Source organism: Podarcis filfolensis (assembly GCF_964270895.1).
Source record: "Podarcis filfolensis genome assembly, chromosome: 10".
NCBI classification, from domain to species: Eukaryota; Metazoa; Chordata; class Lepidosauria; order Squamata; family Lacertidae; genus Podarcis; species Podarcis filfolensis.
The window spans coordinates 61344043-61369095 of record NC_139612.1 but is presented as its reverse complement, the minus strand read 5'-3'; the positions used below and the strand labels follow the sequence as shown (position 1 = coordinate 61369095).

Here is a 25053-nt window from a genome sequence, read left to right as displayed (position 1 = left end):
ACTTTCCTGCAACTACAAATTACAGGAGGGGATCAGTAATTGAAAACAAGCTCTGAGTCATGGAAGGCTGTCTGCTCGTAGCCTTTTCATTGAGAAACCCCAGTTTCACCAGAGAAGGATTTCAAAACTATAGGTCTAAATTCTAGATTGTTGCAGCCTATTCCTTGTGGGACTTGCCCCCCTGTCATCATCTTTTCCTTAAACTGAATTTCAAAAGACATCTGCTAAAATCATGTATTTTCTGCTGTTATGCTCATGTCATTCTGATGCTTCCTTCAAAGCCTGAAGTCCTAGCATGCATTACACTCCACCTTTCCTCCACTGACTTTATTCTTTATCCTCCTTTATTCTTTATTCCATTCTTAACGGAATAAAGTTTTAGGATACAGTCAATCTGGGATAGCAGTGAGATTTCAATAATAACACAACTTCATTGCCGGTGGAAGATAGTGTTTGATAGTTTACTTGCATATGATGCCAAAATTGCCAAAAATTATAGGCAATGAATATGGGATATTATTTATTGATATTTCAGCACAACATTGAAAGTTGTTGTAGGAAAGGATAATTTAACTGATAAAGGAAAAGCAACAGTGATTTGGAAAATGCCAATGCATTCTTACGAGTGACCTAAATTAGGGAAATAATCAAAGTTGTAACCACATGGGAGCTTGTTTCATCGTTTGAGTGACAATTTTAAATGGGCTTTTCCTTATTTAAAACAGTTAGGATTAATTATTCTCAATAGACCCCTCAGGACATTATTAAACCTGAGTCTACTTATAACAGAAAAAACTCCACCAGACCTCGATCTGTGAGACTACTTACAATTAAGTCTCTAAGGCCAAATAGCTTCAATAACATGTGTGTTATACATATTCATTGCTACTGAGCAGAGATCTAGAAACTATATTATATTGCTAAAGATACACAGAAAGATAAGAATAAGAGGAGAACCTTGCTAGTTCAGGCTAAAGGCCTTCTTCTAGAGCCCATCCCACAATGGACAACCAGATGTCCATGGGAAGCCCACAAGCAGGATCTGAGTGCAACAATACTTTCTGTACACAGCGACTGGTATTCAGAAGAATACTGCCAATGGCAGAACATACTAGCCATTATGGCTAGTAGTCACCGGTAGCTTTGTCCTCCAAGAATCTGTCTAACCCCCCTTAAAACTGTCCAAGTTGGTGGCCATCACTACATCTTGGAGGGGCAAATTCCATGTGCTGTGTGAAGTACTTTCTTTTATTTGTCCTGAATCTTCTAATATGCAGCTTCACTGGATGTCCCCAAGTTTTACTACTATGAGCGAGAGAGAAAACTTTCCACTTTCTCCAGACATAATCAGAAAAGGCAAGAGGTCATACATGACTCATTTCGTATGAAATGTTCTTTCACCAGCAAATGTTCAGGCTGCTATTTTTTGGCATGAAAAAAGGGAATAAAAAAAGAGGCAAGTTGCAGCTTCTCTCCTCCCCAAGCACCATCTTCAGCTATGGCTCATTCAAGATGGCTCCAATTAGTGTAGTCAGCAGAATGTAACCCAATTTTCAGTATGCTCTAATTCTAACATGGGAAGAACTACCTATTTCAACTATTAAAAATGCAGTACAGTAAGCCTACAACTTACGTGAAGATTATGCTTCAGGGATTGTGCCGAAATCCAAAGTCAAAACACATTGGGTTCAATGGTAGGTGGGATTGCTTAAGGCATTTTCTCCAGAACTATTAACTATTTTTAATTTATTGTTTGAATTTTTTGAATGGGGTAGGTTAAAGGTTTCAACTATCTGGTCCAGCACATTTCTAATTCCACAGGCTCTTGTCCTCAAGCCATGGAGGACTTCAGCCCACAGAAACCTTTATATTTATAATTAAAAGTCTTGTTTTTACAAGCTAAAATCATGTGAGCAATGCAATGGGTGAGGTATAATGTACTACAATAGTCATGGGAAGTTACCCCATCATCAACTCTTTATCAGCTTATTGTAAAGCATTAATGCTACATAAAATCATTCTATAATACAGTACTATGGGTCATTCAAATCAGCTTATCACCTCTTACAATTCATCATCTCATTATTGACACAACGGAGTTAAACTCTAACTATGTAAGCCACAAATTGTGCTGCTCAGTTGGATGTACACTTGTCTGCTTCCCCAGCTCCAGTAAATACTTTTGAACAAGTGCTGCCTGCTCAGACAAGTCTCTTGAAAAGCACTGGACCTTGATCGAGATGGAGGGAAAAGCCCATTGTTCCAAGTATGGCTTGCTAGGAAGTTTTCAAAAGCTGGAGATGTAGTAACACACCCCTAAACATGACCTTGAAGGTTCACATAGGGGAGTCATCTTTTAACTGAAAAATGTAATTCTAAAATGTTGATGCCTGACAAAGCAATTAAGTATCTATCAGAATTAGCATGACTCATTTATTGAGACATAGCTACACAAGACAGAAAGATAAAAGTCTGGTAGTATAAACTAACACAGATGCTACAGCACTGTCAACCTGTGTTACCTTTTCACAGGCTCTGTCTGTACAAGAGCTGCATCTATCATGGCTTTCATCCATAACTCCATTTCCTTCCCTGTATCTGTGCAGAAATAATAGGTCCTCATGTTTGGATGAGCTGCCTGATTGGAAATGACATGGTCATTGTGGTGGGGGAAGTTACGATAGTCTGTAAGGGAGCGAGAAGAAAACAAATAGAAGAATATTACTGGTTTCCTTAATAAGTAATTCATTGGTTTTAAGATTTATTCAGGCTGCCTCTAGAAACTCATCACACGGTAACTAATACAATGTTATTCAACATCATGCTCATCTTTTGCGGCAATTATACTAGGGGAAAAACATATCAGAATTAAATTTGTAAGCCTTGTTGTTTCACTGTGCACCTGCTGTGCTTCCAAGTGATTTCTATGAATTACAGAATAAAAATTCACTGTTGGCATCTGAGAAGCACAGATTATAGAAATATATTAGCTCAGATGCTTGGGAGTCAGGACAAAATAGCAGGTTCTAAATTATGTACTCACCCATTAAAACATGCAGTGCAGTTTAGTGTACTCATCATCAACAGGAGCCCAAAGAAGTTCAAATCCAAGAAACAAAATGTAAAGTTAGGCGAGATTGTTTAACAGAAGAGCAGCTACAATTCATCCAGCATACATTAAATAAAATAAACCTTGTAAAAATGAAATTAGTGTTCAAGGGCACAACTTAAAGCTGCTATTAATTACTTTGGTCTTGTCCAAGTTGGCAAGTAACTAGCAAATGCTCACAGAACTATAGATTACAAGCAAAATCTTTTAAGCAGCCCTTCTACAAAAATAGAGGCACAGTGGGCAAGTAGTAAACTATGCCTAGGAAGGTAGATTAGACTTCATATAGGGAGAAGATGGCCCATGAGTTTCATTCGCACCTGGTGTCACTTGCATGCCCAATTGTTCCATGGAGACTCAAAAAGCTCCCAGAGAGCAGAGAAAGGAAGATATCAATGAATGGGATGCTAAGGCAGTGAGATAACTGAATTCCATTGAGACACACCAACATGGCAGAGGATATAAGGTTGCCTGCAGACACATACATTTCTCCAGGGAATGAGGGGACTTCTAGTACTGTTAAGGCTACAACCATCCAGTTTCAGGTGGGTGACAAAGAAATCCAAAAGAAGGTAGAAACAGAGGGTGAACAAACAGAGGGTTCTCTAAAAGGGTAACACAAGGATGGGAAGAAGTGTGTGCACATATTTAGGGCTTCAAGTGATAGATTTAAATACTGACAAAAATGACCCAGTACAACTTCTAGATCGTGGAGGTTGCTGATGGAAGAAGCTGCAAAAATGTGATTATGTGTAGGCATCATCTTGAGACACAAAATTGACTGAACTGTTCATTTCCCACACCATCAAAGAAGAGTACACCTAAACTAAAGAAGCAGGATCTTTGAAACAAAAAGCTGTAAAATATGCAGTCACATTGGAGGAGCCATGAATGTTGATAAGACTAAATAGTGAAATTTACTGCCTTTACAAATGATGGTTTGTTTTTGTAGCTCTCTAGAGAATAAATTATGATATTGGGGTAGTCTTCAATCTGTGTCAGCTTTTGCCTAACCTGAAATCAACAGTGAATGTGTTCACAATTATGGTTTCTTGATCACCTGCACACCACAGACCAAAGGATAAATAATATTCTTACCTTAAAAGCATATTTGCGATTGATGTGATCTTCAGAAGAAAGCATAGATATCTGAAAGCTGGGAAGAAGTATGCTCCCCAATATTCCCTCTTCTTTTTCATCTAGGAATAACATAAAAATGGTTGACTAAGCTAGCAAACTGCTGCTGCACTGTATTCTAGAACACTGAAACAGACATTTGCACTTAAAACTTTTTCCAGATGCTTAAAATTATTGTAGAGGAAATTCAGGGCAAATTCAGCAACTCCACCATTTTAGAACAACAAGCTTCCACATTTCATAACAGGTCTTTAGGGAGCCAAAGACAATGCCTTTGGACCCCAAGGAGCAAAACTAGCCCATGAGAAAACAATGGCTGAGAACCTGCTGGAAGTCCACTTTATGAAGGATGAGGGAGGGAGGCCCAGCCCATCATTGTCTATTCCCTCCTCAAGGCAGACCTCTTATAAAATTTGTTGCCTGCTAGGATTCTTGACTGAATGCTGAACACACAGACAGCATTTGTGCAAACAGAAATAGCCTTCAGGAGGAGTTGGAAGAGCTCATCTAAACTTTATCATGTAGTTCAGTCGGTAAAAACTGAAGCGAGTCCTTGGCAATCAGCAAGGAATACCACTGCAAGCATCTAATCCTCTGCCATCTCTGCAGTGCCCTCTGCATTCATCCATCCCTCACCCAATGTCAGCAGGGAGCATCTCAGATCAACAGCCTTTGTCAGCTTAGACCGCCCATGGTTCTCTTCTTACAAACGCTGGGTGAAGTATCTCAGCAGACTGGAACAGTGTTGTGAATCCCCCCACCACTCATCAACAGAAATACTTCACTAAACAAATATTATGAAGGATTCAATTGTCTCCTGAATAGCTGCATTAAATCTGGATATTACAGTTAATCACTGGAATGGAGAAAAGGGTTTTAATCTTGCTTTTAACTCTACCTCAAAGCACTATGAAGTGTGGAGTAGCTAATGATGCCTCTTCAGTAGAGGAGCTGTTTAATACATGAAGGCGAACACACAAATTTGCAGTTCATGCGCCTGCCAATGCCCCCTGTGTGGGTGCGGCAATCACAATGAATGCCTGGCCCAAAAGAAAAGCTTTCACGTACAACAGCAGAATGCTAAGTATTCAAGCCATGTTTCTTACGGCTGTCTTTAATGGCAACATCGAAGGAAAATGACACTATTTTTCCAAAGTGAGCATGCAGCCTGCAAGGCAGGCTAGACTAAAAGGACCATGCTATTAATGCCTAAACATAAATCTTCTGCAATACAGAAAGTACAAGCCATTCTTGACCAAATACACTTTTGGGTGCAAAGTTTGTAATATATGAGGTATGCTAGTACCCTTGACAGAAAATGTAACTGTGCAAGTATTGTATGAAATTCAGCAGCATGAAATTCACAATACCATACAGTTTGGCCATCTTAACTTTCATGCTCAAAGGCCACAGCAAGTTTTAATATATTTGGATCTAAATAATATATCTAAATACCTAAAAGTACTATATTAATTGCCATGCTCTTAAAGGCATCTATACAAATAGATGCTCTGTTGTTGCTGTTTAGTCGTTTAGTCGTGTCCGGCTCTTTGTGACCCCATGAACCAGAGCACGCCAGGCACTCCTGTCTTCCACTGCCTCCCGCAGTTTAGTCAAACTCATGCTGGTAGCTTCGAGAACACTATCCAACCATCTCGTCCTCTGTCGTCCCCTTCTCCTTGTGCCCTCCATCTTTCCCAACATCAGGGTCTTTTCCAGGGAGTCTTCTCTTCTCATGAGGTGGCCAAAGTATTGGAGTCTCAGCTTCAGGATCTGTCCTTCCAGTGAGCACTCAGCGCTGATTTCCTTAGGAATGGATAGGTTTGAACTTCTTGCAGTCCATGGGACTCTCAAGAGTCTCCTCCAGCACCATAATTCAAAAGCATTGGGTGCCCTGCTCAGCATAGTTCATAGCTTCTCTGAGTTATTCAAGCCCCTTCGCCACGGCAAGGCAGTGATCCATGAAGGGGAATAGATGCTCTAGAGTGTGCTATATTTACTCATGTATAGTCTTATCTTAATTATAGTGTTATGGTCATCATTTGAGACTACAGACAACTCCCAATTTACGTGGGTGGTTACATTCCAAGGGATCATGTGTTTAAGTGAAATCCACATGTATTTGAAACACCTCTGAAAAAGCCTGCAAACACCCAGTTCTGCCTCCACCCCTGCCCACCCCCTACTCTGCCCCTTTGTGTGATGCTTTTGGGTCACTTCCAGGTTCGGCATGGTCACACACATATCTGACACGTCTAAAATGGTCGCTGCCTGCGTGTACAGTCCATCAGATCTGTGCAAGACCTGTGGAAACCAATCAAATCCATGTAGACACAATGATTAGTAGAAATACTAGTTTCGCTGGAGAAAAGAAAGGTAAACCAACCACTACTGACTGGTTCACAGCATCAACCTTGGAACACAACTGGCAGTGGCAGAACCAAGGCTGGGAATGGTGAAACGAGAGAGAAGAAACTGACGGGAGTATATCCAAAATTAAGGTATATCTGTGACAAGAAGCCCAGTGCAGGCGCAATTGCAGCTCCCTGAAAACAATGGTTCCCAAATCAAGATCCAGCTTTGTGGCTTAGTGCTTTCTTCCCAAAGTATATGTTCTATGTTTCATATACAGCCCCCTCCTGTTGTTGGTCTATGACATGGCCTGGCTCTACCCACAGCCAGACAATAAATAGATGGTGACTCCATTCAAAGTGTACTGTAGCAAGAGGCCAGTGATTGCTCTCTATTACCCACACTGAGGCAAGCTTTGAGACTTTTCTCTACTTTGGGGAAAACTCTTTAAAAGAATTGGATCCCCCTGTTCTGGCAGAAAACCTCTTATCAATCTATACCACAAATAAAACTACCTACTTTTGAGTGAATTATGGCCAGGTATTATTTCTAGTAGATATGTACACAACCACTTTTATACTGAATTTATTTACTGTACCAACATCATATTATAAATTCCCTTTAGATGAGCTTTTGTCCACAGATTTCTTTGCCTCCTGCATCTATTTTTATTTTCACATAGAAAATAAAAAGGAAACAATAAATAAAAGAAGTCTCTTTTATCCTAGGCCTTCAATTAGAATGCTTATTCAATTAGAATGCTCTGTTGCTTGCAACAAAGGTGAAATTGGTCTTTTATCCTCCAGCAAAAGCAATAAAAAGGATGCTGAAAAACAGAGTTTTTACAATACCAGAATAGCAAGCCTCTGCCAGGAATAGAAAAACAGTTTGTAACTTATGAAACATAAATAAATGAAGGCTTTGTGTGTTTGGAGTGGGTTTGCTTAAAGTGCTGATGCAGAATAGAGTGGAGATCTGCACAGCTCCTTGGCACAGTATATGTGGGATATGTGATCCAGTCCAACCTAGCATAGTATGTTGTAGTTGAAAGCATGAACTACAGGCTAGGAAACCTGTGGTTCAAATCTTAGCTCAACTACGGTACAAACTTCCAAAGTGGCCTCAGACAAGTCAGGATCCCTCAAAATCCAGGCCTCCATCTATAACATGGAGTTAAGAACACTGGACTAGTTTATTGGATCATTATAAGGATTACTGAGTAAGTGTGATTTGAGCAATTGGGGCAAATGCTATGTAAGTATAAATTTATTTTAAGTTTTATAGATTGCCTCTCTGTCATTACAACTATAACAAGTCCAATTACAGTTAAACTGCAACACTACTAAAGTGATGGTAGTAGCTCTAAACATATTACTGGTATATTATTCTACTGTAGATAAATCTAAGTATATTAAACTGAAATAACTGCCAAAAAAATTGTATTGAAGGTGTCAGAGGACTAATAAATTTATTATGGCATATACATCTGTGGACCACAGTCCAACTTATTGGATGCAACATCTGGTGAAGATTGCCTATTCTTCTCCTGTTTAATTGCTTCAATTTCCTCTTTTTTTCTCCCTTGTTCCTCTCTCCTTAGATAGCAAACACTCTGGGGTAGGGACTTGTATTCTCATGATATTATATTAATGCCAAACAATAACAAGTGCTGTTTTAAAAGTACAAATGAACCCAAGCTTCCACTTCTGATGTTTTAAAACTGCTGCAGAAGAAAATGCACTAGGCAAGACGGAAGAAGGACAAAGCGCTTTCAGGTGACAGGAAGAAAAAAACAAGGACAGCAACTTGGACCTGTCATGTGTTTTAAAGTTTCCCAAGGACCAAGCTGAAGGAAAGCAAGATCAATCAGAGAAAATCCCAGCCCAAAATGAGAGGAAAGATCATAGTTGCTCTCCGCGCACGTTCTGCTTCAGGGATCCACACCCTCCAAATCAGAAAAGATGGGAGGAAACAAAATTAGAGAACCACACTCTCCCTCCAAACTAGTCTTCTTAGCAACCAAGAGAGGTCCAAATAAGAAATACAGTGGTACCTCTGGATGCGAACGGGATCTGCTCCAGAGCCCAATTAGCACCCTGAAACGAACATAAGAAGTGACTGCGCATCATGTTCTGCTGCTTCTGCGCATGCATGTGACATGATTTTGAGCGTCTGCACATGTGCGAGCAGTGAAACCTGGAAGTAACGAGCTCTGTTACTTCCGGGTCGCTGTGGAGCGCAACCCGAAAATATTTAAGCTGAAGCGTATTCATCCCGAGGTATGACTGTAGAGAACTCTGTGTGAGCCTACACAACCTTTATAAATGGTATTATAAGTATACATACTAAGTATAAGCTAAGTTTTTAAAAAAACCAAAACAAAACAAAGCTTAGCATTCAAACATGAATAGGTGAGGGTTAATATGTCTGATGTGTTCTCATAACCATTACTAATGCTTGCAAATGATTACTAGAACATCTGGTTATCTAACTCCATCTGCTTCAATTGCTTCCCAGAGGATGGGTATATAAATAGCTTTGGTTTATTTATTCATGCAATCTAAGCAGATCAGTTTTTATATTTCTTATCTAGCCTAAAACCAATAATTTAATCAAGTGGAAAATACTGAAGAGAATTAGCAACACAGATAAGTAAAACTTTTGTACTAGGCTATGATTAATATTCTCGATGTGCACAATGGGATATTTCTCAAAAAAGCTAAAATGGTTGCCCTGAATGAAGAAGTTGCATACTTGCGTGAAGAAAGCTAAGCTGATTTTTCTTCTGAGCAGGAAAACCCACCAACAATCTGGCCACCTACCTAATTATAGTACAATTTTAGCTCAACCAAAGTCTCCATGTCTAAAATTACAGTATTACAGTTACACTAATTTTGACTCAGCAGTGGCTTGGTTTTTTCAACAACCTATAATCTTTCTTTTTAAAAAGAAAAATCCACACAATGATTCTGAATTCATTAAGTTGTTACTGCATGAGAACTTTGGTGCTTAAAATTACCCTAAATTTTTATAATGGTCATTTTGCAGAGGGATTAACTCAATTTCAAATGATTTCTTTTAAGTTTTACAGATTGCTGTTATGATATTGCAAAATCTTGATTCCCACTTCATTTCAATATCATGAATTGTGTATTAATTTTCTTGATTTCATCAATGGATGTTCTGAATTTCATCACCCAGACTCAAAAGTTTAACCCTTCCTGATATTTTCCCCTTACTACCTCTCATACAATGAACAGCCAATATTCAATTACTGCTGATTTGGCCTTACTTAAACAACCCCTTCATGGATCACTGCCTTGCCGTGGCGAAGGGGCTTGAATAACTCAGAGAAGCTATGAACTATGCCGAGCAGGGCACCCAAGATGAACAGGTCATAGTGGAGAGTTTTGACCAAACGTGATCCACCTGGAGGAGGAACCGGCAAGCCACTCCGGTATCCCTGCCAAGAAAACTCCATGGACAAAGACAACAGGCATATAAAAGTTATGACACTGGAAGATGAGCCCCTCAGGTCGGAAGGCGTCCAACATGCTACTGGGGAAGAGCGGAGGACAAGTACAAGTAGATCCAGAGCTGATGAAGCGGCTGGGCCAAAGCCGAAAGGACGCTCAGTTGCGGATATGCATGGAAGCGAAAGGAAAGTCCAATGCTGTAAAGAAAAATATTGCATAGGAACCTGGAATGTAAGAACCATGAATCTGGGTAAGTTGGATGTGGTCAAAAATGAGATGGCAAGAATAAATATTGACATCCTGGGAATCAGTGAACTGAAATGGACGGGAATGGGCGAATTCAGTTCGGATGACTATCATATCTACTACTGTGGGCAAGAAACCCGTAAAAGAAATGGAGTGGCCCTCATAGTCAACAAAAGAGTGGCGAAAGCTGTACTGGGATGCAATCTCAGAAATGATAGAATGATCTCGATACGAGTCCAAGGCAGACCTTTTAACATCACAGTAATCCAAGTTTATGCACCAACTACTGGTGCTGAAGAAACTGAAATTGACCAATTCTATGAAGACTTACAAGACCTTATAGAAGTGACACCAAAGAAGGATGTTCTTCTCATTATAGGGGATTGGAATGCTAAAGTAGGGAATAAAGAGATAAAAGGAACAACTGGCAAGTTTGGCCTTGGAGATCAAAACGAAGCAGGGCAAAGGCTAATAGAGTTCTGTCAAGAGAACAAGCTGGTCATCACAAACACGCTTTTCCAACAACACAAGAGACGACTCTACACATGGACATCACCAGATGGGCAACATCGAAATCAGATTGATTATATTCTCTGCAGCCAAAGATGGAGAAGCTCTATACAGTCAGCAAAAACAAGACCTGGAGCTGACTGTGGCTCAGATCATCAGCTTCTTATAGCAAAATTCAAGCTTAAACTGAAGAAAGTAGGAAAAACCACTGGGCCGGTAAGATACAATCTAAACCAAATCCCTTATGAATACGCAGTGGAAGTGAGGAACAGGTTTAAGGATTTAGATTTGCTGGACAGAGTGCCTGAAGAACTATGGGTGGAGGCTCGCAACATTATACAGGAGGCAGCAACTAAAACCATCCCAATGAAAAAGAAATGCAAGAAAGCAAAGTGGCTGTCCAATGAGGCCTTACAAATAGCGGGGGAGAGAAGGCAAGCAAAATGCGAGGGAGATAGTGAAAGATACAGGAAATTGAATGCAGATTTCCAAAGAATAGCAAGGAGAGACAAGAAGGCCTTCTTAAACGAGCAATGCAAAGAAATAGAGGAAAACAACAGAATGGGAAGAACCAGAGATCTGTTCAAGAAAATCGGAAATATGAAAGGAACATTTCGTACAAAGATTACCATAATAAAGGACAAAAGTGGTAAGGACCTAACAGAAGCAGAAGACATCAAGAAGAGGTGGCAAGAATACACAGAGGAATTATACCAGAAAGATATGGATGTCTCGTACACCCCAGGCAGTGTGATTGCTGACCTTGAGCCAGACATCCTGGAGAGTGAAGTCAAATGGGCCTTAGAAAGCACTGCAAATAACAAGGCCAGTGGAAGTGATGGTATTCCAGCTGAACTATTTAAAATTTTAAAAGATGATGCTGTTAAGGTGCTACACTCAATATGCCAGCAAGTTTGGAAAACTCAGCAGTGGCCAGAGGATTGGAGAAGATCAGTCTACATCCCAATCCCAAAGAAGGGCAGTGCCAAAGAATGCTCCAACTACCGCACAATTGCACTCATTTCACACGCTAGCAAGGTTATGCTTAAAATTCTACAAGGAAGGCTCAAGCAGTATGTGGACCGAGAACTCCCAGAAGTGCAAGCTGGATTTAGAAGAGGCAGAGGAACCAGAGACCAAATTGCAAACATGCGCTGGATTATGGAGAAAGCTAGAGAGTTCCAGAAAGACATCTACTTCTGCTTCATTGACTATGCAAAAAGCCTTTGACTGTGTCGACCACAGCAAACTATGGCAAGTTCTTAAAGAAATGGGAGTGCCTGATCACCTCATCTGTCTCCTGAGAAATCTCTATGTGGGACAAGAAGCTACAGTTAGAACTGGATATGGAACAACTGATTGGTTCAAAATTGGGAAAGGAGTATGACAAGGCTGTATAATGTCTCCCTGCTTATTTAACTTATATGCAGAATTCATCATGCGAAAGGCTGGTCTGGATGAATCCGAAGCCGGAATTAAGATTGCCGGAAGAAATATCAACAACCTCAGATATGCAGATGACACAACCTTGATGGCAGAAAGTGAGGAGGAATTAAATAACCTTTTATTGAGGGTGAAAGAGGAGAGCGCAAAATATGGTCTGAAGCTCAACATCAAAAAAACGAAGATCATGGCCACTGGTCCCATCACCTCCTGGCAAATAGAAGGGGAAGAAATGGAGGCAGTAAGAGATTTTACTTTCTTGGGCTCCATGATCACTGCAGATGGTGACAGCAGTCACGAAATTAAAAGACGCCTGCTTCTTGGGAGAAAAGCAATGACAAACCTAGACAGCATCTTAAAAAGTAGAGACATCACCTTGCCAACAAAGGTCCGTATAGTTAAAGCTATGGTTTTCCCAGTAGTGATGTATGGAAGTGAGAGCTGGACCATAAAGAAGGCTGATCGCCGAAGAATTGATGCTTTTGAATTATGGTGCTGGAGGAGACTCTTGAGAGTCCCATGGACTGCAAGAAGATCAAACGTATCCATTCTTAAGGAAATCAGCCCTGAGTGCTCACTGGAAGGACAGGTCGTGAAGCTGAGGCTCCAATACTTTGGCCACCTCATGAGAAGAGAAGACTCCCTGGAAAAGACCTTGATGTTGGGAAAGATGGAGGGCACAAGGAGAAGGGGATGACAGAGGATGAGATGGTTGGATGGTGTTCTTGAAGCTACCAGCATGAGTTTGATCAAACTGCGGGAGGCAGTGGAGGACAGAAGTGCCTGGCGTGCTCTGGTCCATGGGGTCACGAAGAGTCAGACACGACTAAACGACTAAACAACAACAAAACAACCCCTTCCATCTCAGATTGACAGACTGCCATTTTGACTTGAGGCTGGGCTTGATAGTTGTTTCAAGACACGTAATACATATAGACCACAGATATGCAGAACACATTAACATGAACATGGCGTTTTGCACATCTTAAGCATAAACAATGTAAAATATATTTTTAGAAGTTTGTAGATCTTGTACTGGGGCAAGCTAGAGAATTTTAGAGTATTATGCTGAAAAAAGTTAGATAATAAAGGACAAAATTACTAAGAGCTTAACTTATATTAAATGTTTCAAATGTTATATTTACTTTTGAAGCCCACCATGATCTTTGCCAAACTGTCCAGTCTAGTCACAGTTTACTGGATCTACAGGCCATAAACATCAAATGCAGTGCAGAGTTATCAAGACAACAAACAGATTGCTATTCTGAATGTTTTTAGTTTATAATTATTATGAGAATCAGCTGGAAGGAGAATGGTTATCCCTCAGTAATGCATATTTAATGTATAATGGACTGAAACAGCAAACATTAATCCTATAAATACTTTCAGCTCATGAAAGACTTTCATGTAGCCATTGATGGTGAACAAGGTACATGCACACTTTTCATTCCAAAGGCCATAGAACAGGGGAAGAATATTTCTATTCAGAACAAGGGTTGGGGATCTGTGACTCTAGAAAAGTTGTTGGAATGGCTAATGGCCAGGATGGTAGAAGTTGTAGCTAACACCTGGAGGACTAGAGGTTCCCCATCCCTGGTTTACAATGTCAACAAGTTACATGGAGGGAATGCTTTAAAAAGAGTTGCCCTGGGTCGCTTGTAGTTAAGCTTCTTGTAAACCTGCTTCTTCACATCACCCCACCCCTCACCAGCTACACGAAAAGCACTTAGAACTGCCTTAATGCATGGAACTAGTGAATTAAGAGGAATAGGAGGGTTCTCTGGGCACAACAGTCAAGTGTGTGAACTTTACAAAATCCTAATTTTCTAAATTCTTGCAGATGCAAGGATTATTTTGTTTGCAAATGGGTGGAATAATAGGAAACAACATCAGACATAGCTGGCAGTGCATTAGGTCAACAGAAAGAAAAGAAATTACATTATTCACACTGCAATTCAGAGAGTTCCTTTACACAGTCTTGTCTTATGATGCAGTTCTTATCAAATAATCACACATGTTCTGCAGAGCACGTTAAGTTTAGTGTTAAATTAGCCCTTTTAAGTTTTTATCAGCAGGACAGTTTCAAAACCTTTATTTTAAAAGTTTAACATATGTCATCTTTGGAAGGCCTAGGTTAGCCTCTAACAATTAGAAACTTACCCCGATAATAGAAGAGGCACAGATCGGACAGAACAAACCATCGCTTCTTCCATAGCTTCATGCCAGTGCTATCCTGTATGAAATCAAACACACAATCCATAAGAATCAACAATTTAAAGGCTATGATGACATTTAACAGAAAATAACACATTAAGGAGACTGGCAAAATAAGAGCCAGCAACCCCCTCTTGTGACGCTTGAGGTGGCACCTGCACTTGCTGTGAGCAAAATGCAGGCCCCTTCCTGACACCCTTTTGCTTTGGAGCGGGTCATGTAATGGGAAGTATGTGAAACCAATACAAGGTCTTCTTCAGAAGTTATATGGAATATATATACAGGTGTAAAAAGAAAAGTGCCACTGCTGCCTTGCCCTCCCCACCACAGAAGAATGCGATGCCTGTTCTAGATCAAAGGTTTAATGTGAGCTGAAGCTCACCAAGCCTCCACTCTAAAAGCCAGAGTTCAGCACCTCAACTGTGAAGTCATTATACAGCGTTTGTGATTTCACTGGTTGACTGTAGCATTGTTATATCTGTGAGGAAGACACTAAAGGTTCATCACCACCTCATCAGATAGTGTCTAAATGCTATTGCCATGATCAAAGGCAGCATACCTCTGAACAAGTTGCATATGCTTGATAGAGAGTGATTTATCTCATAAATTAATTTCTCAAAATGTTAATTTTCTTATCTTTAGGATCTTATTTGGAAACATGCACTTCGCAGAGGATGCCTCTGAAAAACAGTTGCTGGAAACAATTGCACAAAATGACTTTTTGCCCACATGGTCTTTCCAGATGCATCAGTCGGCCACTATGTTTGGGATGTTTGGCTAGAGAGACCTTTGTCCTGATCCAGCACGGCTCTTCTTTGTCACCACATAGTATTTTTAAGTAGAGGCACATTTATCTGAGAACAGTTGAGCAATGAGACCAAGTAATATACATGTTTGTGTAAACCAGCCCTGAGTAAGCAGAGAACAACTGTCCATTTCACCCAAGCAATTACAGTGGTACCTCGCAAGACGAATGCCTCGTAAGACGAAAAACTCGCAAGACGAATTTCCCTATGGGCTTGCTTCGCAAGACGAAAACGTCTTGCAAGTTTGTTTCCTTTTTCTTAAAACCGTTAATACCCAGGGTACATTGCTTGAAGAGGTGCAGTTGCGACTTGACTTCGAGGAGCAACTCATAGCACGCGGTGTGGTAGCCTTTTTTGAGGTTTTTGAAGACTTGGGTGATTTTTGAAGCTTTTCCAAAACTTCTTTTGCAGCCATTTGGTAAGTTAAACTTTTAAAACTTTTTTTGGGGTTTTTGGATTTTGGGTTGGGGTGTTTGGAATTCAAGGACTTGGTGTTGGGGAGGGGTTTGCAAGAATCTGGAAGCTTGTGTGTTTTTTTTCCTGCATTTTTATGATTTTTTTGTGACCATTGGAGCACTCTGCTGTTGTTAAAAAAAAAAGATTTCTGGGTTTGGATTTCTGTGTGGTTGGTGGCTGGGGGAATAGTTGAGAAGGGGTTTGCAAGAATCTGGAAGCTTGTGTGTTTTCTAGGAGGTTTGGTGCTTTTGAATTTTTTGGATGTGAAGCACAGATTATTTTTGGGGGGGGTTGCGAAGGTAGGAGCTGTGCTGCCATGGGGCCCAAGAAGACTGCTGCTGCAGAGGCCGGCGACAGGAAGAAGGAGAAGGTTACGCTGGAAATGAAGAAGGAGATCATCCGGAAGCACGACGGTGGAATGTGTGTGACAGACCTCGCCAGGGAGTACGGGAGGAATCCATCGACCATTGGGACCATCCTGAAGATGAGGGAGAAGATCCTTGCGACTGATGTAGCCAAGGGAGTCACCAGGATCGTGAAGAACTGCCCAGCTGTTCTGGAGGAGGTGGAGAAGTTGCTGCTCATCTGGTTAGAAGAGAAGCAGCGTGCAGGGGACACAGTGACTGAGGCCGTCATTTGTGAGAAGGCCAAGGCCTTGCACGCAGACCTCGTCCGGCAACAGCCTGGAACCTCAGGCGAGCCAGAAGTCTTCAAGGCAAGCAGAGGCTGGTTTGACCGGTTCAAGACAAGATCTGGAATCCACAGCGTGGTCAGGCATGGAGAGGCTGCCAGTTCTGATCGTCACCTGCTTGAAGATGATCACCACGGCCTGGGACGGGATCAGCCAGATAAATTTGAATTGCGCTTGGCGCAGCCTGTGGCCGGACTGTGTGGCACCAAGTGACTCTGATGCACCAGAGTCAACAGTGGTGCAGGACATTGTTTCCTTGGGGAGGACCATGGGCCTGGAGGTCACTGAGGAGGACATCAGCGAGCTGGTGGAGGAGCACGACCACGAGCTGACCACCCAGGAGCTGGTCGAACTGCAGGCAGAGGCTGCGCAGGAGCAGGCCTCGCTGGAAGAGGAGGAAGCAACTGAGGAACGGCTGTCCTCCAAAGAACTGAGGGACATTTGCCAGAAGTGGAAAGATGTGCAGGCTTTTGCACAGCGGCACCACCCTGACAAGGACCTGACACGTGACCTTGCAAACACTTTTGATACGAGGCTCATGTCGTCTTTCAGGGAGGTGCTGAAAAGGCGGATGAAGCAGCAGACCATGGACAGGATCTTCAGCAAGAAGCAAAGAGTGGAAGAGGAACCTTCTTCGAGTTGTCCCCCAGAGTCTTAGAAAATGTATGTACAGTACTGTACACTTTGGTGATTTTTAAATGCTTTTCTGTCCTGTTTAGAAACTTAAATTATTGTTCCTTCAATTTTTGAAATGCTCTTTACAGTATGTGTGACTTTAAAGAGCACTTAATAAACTCTTTCTGTACCAAATTTGGCTTTGTTTGGACTTTTTTTGACCATAGGAACGCATTGATTTTCAATGCATTCCTATGGGAATCCGTGCTTCGCAAGACGAAAAATTCGCAAGACGAAAAAACTCGCAGAACGAATTAATTTCGTCTTGCGAGGCACCACTGTATAGCCAGTCCTCAGGTGCCTGAAGAAGACTTCACAAATGGTGGGCATCTCATCACTTACAAATCCTTCCTGGTTGCAAGGAGATGCCACTGAGCAGCAAACTGAGTATCTAGAAACCCGACAGATTTAGAATGCTAAAAGCCCCAGCTCTTTCAAAAATGTGCACACTGTACACAGTGAAGAAGCAACTAGTGCCAAACCCACAAGCTCCTAATTTAACTTATGTGGAAGGTAGCTATAAAAGCTCTGTAGATGGATACTTCTGGAACTTCAGGGTGAGAGACTTTTGCTCAGTGAAGAACACATCCTTTGCATGCAGAGGTTCACACATTCTCATTTTAACATCACTACTTAGGGATCTAACATCGCTACCTGAGTTCTTGGGAGAGCTGCTGAAGGAACAGGCAGCACTGGGGTAGGTTCCAGCTTCAATTCCTACAATCTCTAAAAGGTTCATATAGGTGGTGATGGTAGATTAACTCCGCCAGAGACCCCAGAGAACTGCTGCCACTGAGAGTAGCCAAAATTGAGATAGATGGGCTAACAGCCTGGCCAAATATAAGGCAGCTTCCTATGTAAATACTGGGCTAGATAAACCAATGGTTTGCTTCGTATAAGGCAGCTTCTTAAGGACACAATGTCAGCCTAGTCTACTTCAAAGGGTTGTTGTGGGGGAAAAATAGGAGGGGAGAGAAAAGAATAATGTATGCCAGCTTAAGCTCCTTGGAGGAAAGGCAGGATATAAAGAACAATAAAATGTGGGAAAGGAAAACACATTTCCCATAAAGTGTTTTTACTCTTCTTATCGGCCATACTGTTACTGTCAAGTAAATGCCTCCAGATACAAAAAACTTTATTCCTGAAGTAATTTTATTTGCTTTTATGTCTATAATCAATTTGCAATGTGTTTCACAGAATGAATGGCTACCGCCACCACAGCTGTGTGTGTGCATCCTCCGATAATAAAATTTAATAAATATGTTAATATCGGCCTAAAGAAGAAAAGGTTTTAGTGAATTTTAAGTACTCTCCTGATGAATGGGCTTGAGATGATATTTAGGGGTGGCAGAATAATGAATGCCAAATCTTTGAATATTCTTAAAACAGAAAAGGGCAGTTGGTATACTATTTTGCTAAGATCTCTCATCAGATGTGTTCATTTTCTTGTTCTCAAGTTATGCACCCCTAAGTAGAAAAGCAAGTATTTAGACATTCTACTTTTACTTAGGAATTTTATGAACTTCTAACCCCAAATTCTACTCAAGGTGCCAGCTTCTCATCTGACAATCTTCTTTCAAACAAATATGCTACTTTCCCAAGCATTTAATGATTACTAAACAAAAATAAAATACCCCCACCAACAATTTTTTCTCTGTTCTGTCTTGTTTGTTTTGTTTTTAACTCACATATTCCAAATGCATCTCTCAACATATTTTAAGTACTGATGCAAATTTTGTACCTAAAAGTATTTGAAGCTGACAACAGTTTTAAAAATGCAGGTAGTCTATTTATTCAAAATAGATAGTCTTAAGCACACACACACACACACACACACAGAGAGAGAGAGAGAGAGAGAGAGAGAGAGAGAGAGCGCACCAGATCACTAACATTGACTGGGTAAAGAGATAATATCTCATTTGTATTGCAACAAATCCACTGGGTCCCTGTAAGCTTCCAAACTCAATTCAAAGTTCTCATCTTAACTTTTAAAACTCTGCATAGCTTAGAACTCAAATACCTGTTGGCCTGTCACTCTCATATCAATTTGCTTGTACTTCAAGAATGTTATCTGAATCTCTCTCTAGGCACCGCTGTCATGTGGAGTGTGACAGCTGGTGACCAGAGAGAGAGAACACTTTTAGAGTGGCTCCTGGGTTTTAGAATGCCCTCCTTGAGGAACCCCACCTGGCACCCTTGTTGCTGTCATTTAAATGCCAGGCAAACACCTGTCTGTTTTCTCAAGCTTTTAAGAACTCTTCATGTTAAGCTGCTTTCATAAATAAAATAAAAAGAATTAGGGCAGTTTTGATTTTATTATCTATTTGAACTGATGCTTTCATTTGTTGTGCTAGCATGTAAGTTCCCTCCCTCTTTTTTACAGAATACATTTATTGTTTCTAATTACTTTGGTAGTATGAATAATAAATGCTGTCAATAAAATAACTAACTGTAGCATATGACTATGCTATAGTATAGATGGGGAATGTGTGGCATGGCTAGTTTGGTTCTACAGTATTTTTGCAGATTATCCTTTCTTTAGTTAAAAGAAAGTGGTTCCCCCCCCCCCGAATATTGAGAGGAAAGGTACTTCTAGAGTTTGCTTGACCCCAGCTCCCATTGGATAGGAGAATGATGGGAGTTGTAGTCCAAGCACCTGGAAGATCATAGTTCCCCACCATAGCACTACAGCTTAGTACTAGCTGTGCATATTAAAAGAGGCAAGCATGTTATCTTGCATATGCCAAAGTAATAGTTATATACCTGGGTTTGTAACTTTTATTGCACGGAACGTGGTAACGTTCTCTCAATGGCACTACAAATGGAAAACTAGTTTATATGTCAGCATTTCCCATCCTGGGGTCTCCAGATGTTAGACTCCTAAGATTGTAGAGTTGGAAGTGGCCCCGAGGGTCATCTTGTCCAACCACCTGCAAGGCAGGAATACTAAGTTAACCCATACGGAGATCAAACCTGCAACCTTGGCATTATCTGCATTACTCTCCAACCAACTGAGCTATCCAGTCTGACTTAGTTTTGCATGTGCAGGAGACTTCTGGCATAGGGATTCAAAACATCTCACCCCCTGTACATGTCTGACGCTTTGTATTTTTTTTTAAAAAAATGTTTGACAGTGGGACTACCTTTAGTGTGTTATATAAACAGTGCTTCAAACTAGTTACAAGCAAAATATTCGGCTGTATCAAAAAGCCAAAGTACGGAAGCAATTATCTTATTCCAGATGTTATAAGCTTTCATCAGAGAAAAATAGGGTGCACATGCCATGTAGATCTCAAAGAGTTGTCTAATTTCTATTCCGTGACTAGCCACCAATAAACTCCATACTCAATTACTTAGTTCATTAATACAAAAATAAAAGCAGAAGTTCTGCCCTGTGACAGCTGCTTAAAGGCTGTAGCTGGCATTATTGATTGTCATTTAATGAAACTCTTTCAGCAACATCTAGTAACTTAAAAATGCAATCAAAGTAACAATGTTCCTGACTCCATGAACAGGTTTCATCAATAGACGTCGCAAAATATAGAATGCCAATTGAGTTATACTGCAAAGATGAAAGCTTGGGTAAAGCAAAAGTGTTAGGTGATTTTTAGCAACATTTAAAAAATGGGTGAAATTGAAGTCCGTCACTTGATGACACCGCTGGAGTGTGAGCTAAACCTGTCACTACTGATCCCAGAACACCGGACAGAGGTAGGTTCCTATCACCCTGAAATCTGAGCCAGGGGCTTGAATAAGATGATAATTTAAGGAAGTTCGTGGGAGGTAATATCTACCTGTACTACTGAAAAGCCTCTCCATAATGGCCCCTTCAACAAAGCGGAATGAGGCACAGGTGGAGCATGTGGGGGGTTATTTCCACCAACGTCCTTACGTTGCCTTCACTTAGATTCTGAGCCCAGTTTGGGGCAACCCCCTCATGCCCCCCCCGGCAACCCCTCATGTCCCACCCCACATTGTTCAATAAAACAACCAAGCCCTTAGAAGTTTTTTCAGGGACTACATGTGCCTGGAGAGCTCTGGGGAGACAAGGAACTTTCTTTCCAGCCCCTCACATGCCCTGACAATTAGTTCCAGAGGGCTGAAGCATTCTTTGTCAGGGGGAGGAATAGAAACAATGTTTCTAAGAAAAGAAACACTTTGCAAACAGAACTCCACTTGCACAGCACTGGATACAACCCTGAAATTACTGCTGTGTCTCAAATGGAATATTCACTAATAGGGCCAGCAAACCCTTACACCATTTTTGCCAAGAAACTCAAAAAGGGAAATCACTAATTTGCAATTACAGGATTCTCTCGGGCATGCCATTAGCAAATTTCCATCATCATATATTGAGGAATATTAAAAGTGTGTATTGGAAGAGGTTACCACCCATAATTACAAACACATCACTTCAGATAAAGTTGTTATTATTTATATCATGTTCAGGAAGGAATAATACCTGCTTATAAAGCCAGCCTCGTCGAACAACAGGTGCATTGGGGTTCCTTTTTATTGAATTTGACCTCTTCCCAAAATTATGAACTTTCTTTGAAGAGCGTGATGTCTAAAAAAATAAAATTAAAAGGATTAGAAAATGCAACACCAATATCTTTTACATTGAATAAATACACATGCATGGCTATCCTCAGAGAGACACAGTTGCTCCTCATCATGTGATCCCCTCAGGACTTGTTAAGAAACAGCTTTATTCTGTTAGTTGGGTAAATAAGTAACTGACTTGTAGGTTTTGCTGGTTTAGGCATTTCTTGAAGTTTTCTACAGAGGGAAAGAAACAAATCCCAGGACAGATCAGGATCAAAATATTTAAATTGGGACTTAATAGGATATTACATAAACATAGCACTACTTTTTAAAAGGGCCAAAACATTAAATGCAGTACAGATTCTAGGAAGAGAACTAAAAATAGAGAAGACAGACCTCAGCAGAAAATCAAAACAGGTTGGGGTGGGTTAAAATCACAAGGAGATTTGAGTTTCCACTTGACTGATTCAATTCTTTCTGTGTTGCAATTCACACAAATACAATAGACCAGCTCCATGGCTTCTATAATCTTCTATAAACTTGACATCTTTCCGCAGGGCCTGCAAGACGGAGCTGTTCCACCAGGCCTTTGGCCAGGGCACAGCCTGACTCCCTCCTTTGGCAATCCTCACAGAACTCTAGGCCAATGGTCGCCATTAATCTGATTTGAACTGATTTTATAATGAAATGATTTTAGAATGTTGTATCATTTTACTGTTGTTAGCTGCTCTGAGCCCAGCTTTGGCTGGGGAGGGCAGGATATAAATAAAATATTATTATTATTATTATTATTATTATTATTATTATTATTATTATTATTATTGGAGTAGGTAGGTTGGGTGCATATGTTACAAATTCAAGATGGCAATGGTCATGTCACTCTTTTGCTTAGCTCTTGACAAATTGGGAATCTAACACGGAGAAGATTATCTGCTAAATCAACTTCCACAAGTTGCACACCACAGAAACCAGAATTAATAAGCGATTAAGTCTGTTTCACTCTGGTATTTTCCTGATAGCTGTTTTTGCAGGTCTTTGAGACTGATTGAAGGAGCAAAGGTGAACTGGGATGCAGTAGCATGAACCAGCAGGCCCACACTTAGAAAAGATGAATAAGGTCATATTCAATCTCTCTCAAGTTGCCCTTGAGTAGCAAAGAACAGTGTACATCGTGTACTGTCAGCCACACCACTGATACAATGAATGCAACTTATTAGATGTTTGCTAGTGAAAGTACTATCCAGGGAATGTCTGGAAAGCACGGTCCATTGGCAAGGAGACAACAATTTATAAAGAGGTTTCAAAAAACACTAGTGAAGGCAATTCAAAGCAGGGAAGGAAATGAATCCCTCTCCCAGCACCTTTTAACTGACAATGTACATCAGAGGAAATCTAATATAAAACTAGAGGGTTAAAAACATACTTTAATCATTATACCTTACTTTCAAAAGTGTGAAATAAGCATTTTTGTGAGAGATTGGTTAAGACCTATATTAGATTAATGTGAAACCAAAGCAACTGAACAAAGCTCACTTTGTTCAGATCCTTCCCCCTTCTCTAGGATCATTCCTGGAGAGACAGTGGGAATGAGTTTTGGGATCACTCCTTTTAGGTTTCTTCTCTCACTGCAAAAAGTGAAACCTTAATGGGCTGAAATAACTGCAGCATCTCCTATTTGGCTGTTCACATGTTTTTACAGTGAGAGGAGTGGGTTGGAGGGAGCATATCTGAGGTCTGCTACTGCTCTCTTTGTGGATACTATTCTAGGTGCAATAGAACTGAAATATGTGAATAGCACCAAAGAAGCAAAAACAACTTTTTTAAAAACATTCTTAGATAAATACTACAACTTGCAAAACTTCAGGAAAAGTTAGAGACACCGGTTAAAAATTCAGCAAAACCATTGAAGAAAATGCTTAACAGTTATGTTGCACATTCCAGAATCTATTAATACCCTGACATGAATTAAATGCCAACGTTTGACCCACTCCGTAACCTCAGCTCTTTGTATCGTGTATTCTCATAACTCTACTAGAAGACTATGCTCACTTCTGTACAATCAAGCTCCATTAATTTTTATAACTATTGCATATATTTCTGTGACATACAGTCCATTAGAGAGCTGATTAGTGATCAATGTCTCTCAGAATGTCTCAAAGTAAAAGTGATGTGACTGAACAAGCCTGCTCATTAAGCAGGAAAGGGTACAAGAGCAGTGGTGACACCCCACTGTTTTTCTAATCTACCGGAGGATGCTAAACCTTAAGGAATAAATAATAAATGGAATATGACAATCAAACATCTGTTGGGGACTTGGGATATAAACTTGCTCACTTTTGTACAAGGAACAACATGGAACTCAAAGTGAATCTTTACAGTCACACACATCTTACCCACAACTGTGAATATGCATTACGGTAACTGAATCAGTGCACTGATGATTTTCTTCCGATTCTAGCTAACAGAACCATTCTAGGAACTCAAATACTCAGTGGTATCAAGTAAATCCTAGCACCCATATACAACAAGAGGTGTGCACTTTTATAGTGCGAAGCAGTACAGACCTTGTTTTCCAACTAGTGCCTTACTTACTTAAAGGTAATGGGCATGCACAATACTAGATCATAGAATTGTGGAGCTGGAAGGGACCACAAGGGTCATCTAGTCTGACTCCGTGCAATGCAGGAATCCTTTGCCCAGCATGGGGCTCGAACCCACAACCCTGAGATTAAGAGTCTCATGCTCTATCAACTGAGTTACATAAAACTGCAAATGTACTGCTTAGTGTTTAAAGTAGACTTGACTGTCAGCAGTCTTTCCCTTCATGTGCTGTTTTAAGCACTTTCTCAGAAGATGGTTTTCTGAAATGTGAACTAACATAGTGAAGGGTTTCTGAATCTGCAAACAATTATGTGGTTTTAGAGGAAGGATTTTCCATGGCTTTGAACCTCCTCATTGGAGGTTATATGAAACCAGTAGCAATACGTAAAAAATGCCCCCAATCTGCCAACGATTTCTGAAGGCATGCTCACATTTTTTTCACCATATTCCCCCAATGCCTCTTTTGTTTTAGACCTTGGTACATAAGGAATGGATGGACATTCACCCAGGAAGTAGTTAAAGCAAAGCTTGCAAAAAAAAAATATGGGGCAAACAAACCTCTTTGTTACATTGTTGGAAACTTGGCATTAGTTTCATCAAGTTATGTCTGGGGCTTCCCTGGACAAGATTATATCTTGTCCATTATATCAGGCATAGGCAAACTCGGCCCTCCAGATGTTTTGAGACTACAGTTCCCATCATCCCTGACCCTGGGTCCTGTTAGCTAGGGATGATGGGAGTTGTAGCCCCAAAACATCTGGAGGGCTGAGTTTGCCTATGCCTGCATTATAT

The 25053-nt window shown here is 40.6% G+C and overlaps 1 protein-coding gene and 1 long non-coding RNA gene across 42 annotated transcripts in view; both read right to left on the bottom strand.

The window, feature by feature from the left end:
* PLEKHA5 (pleckstrin homology domain containing A5) overlaps positions 1 to 25053 on the bottom strand; it is a 178776-nt gene that overhangs the window by 41580 nt on the left and 112143 nt on the right. For 37 of the 41 annotated variants that reach the window (XR_014538737.1, XR_014538738.1, XR_014538739.1 and 34 more), the window contains 4 exons: positions 21578 to 21682; positions 14434 to 14506; positions 4208 to 4308; positions 2523 to 2638 (listed from right to left, as the gene is read on the bottom strand). Coding sequence is in view for 35 of the 41 variants with exons in the window: in XM_083572556.1 (XP_083428682.1) it covers positions 2523 to 2638; positions 4208 to 4308; positions 14434 to 14506; positions 21578 to 21682 (395 nt within the window). In the remaining 6 variants the exon portion in view is untranslated. Of the gene's footprint in view, positions 1 to 2522; positions 2686 to 3043; positions 4309 to 5391; positions 9902 to 13127; positions 14507 to 21577; positions 21683 to 25053 lie in introns of those variants that run through there. The other 4 variants (XM_083572573.1, XM_083572574.1, XM_083572575.1 and 1 more) reach the window with 2 other exon arrangements.
* LOC310743170 lies at positions 5392 to 13185 on the bottom strand. The gene is made up of 2 exons (XR_014538849.1): positions 13114 to 13185; positions 5392 to 9885 (listed from the first exon to the last, which is right to left on the bottom strand). It is a non-coding gene; the product is annotated as an uncharacterized lncRNA (long non-coding RNA).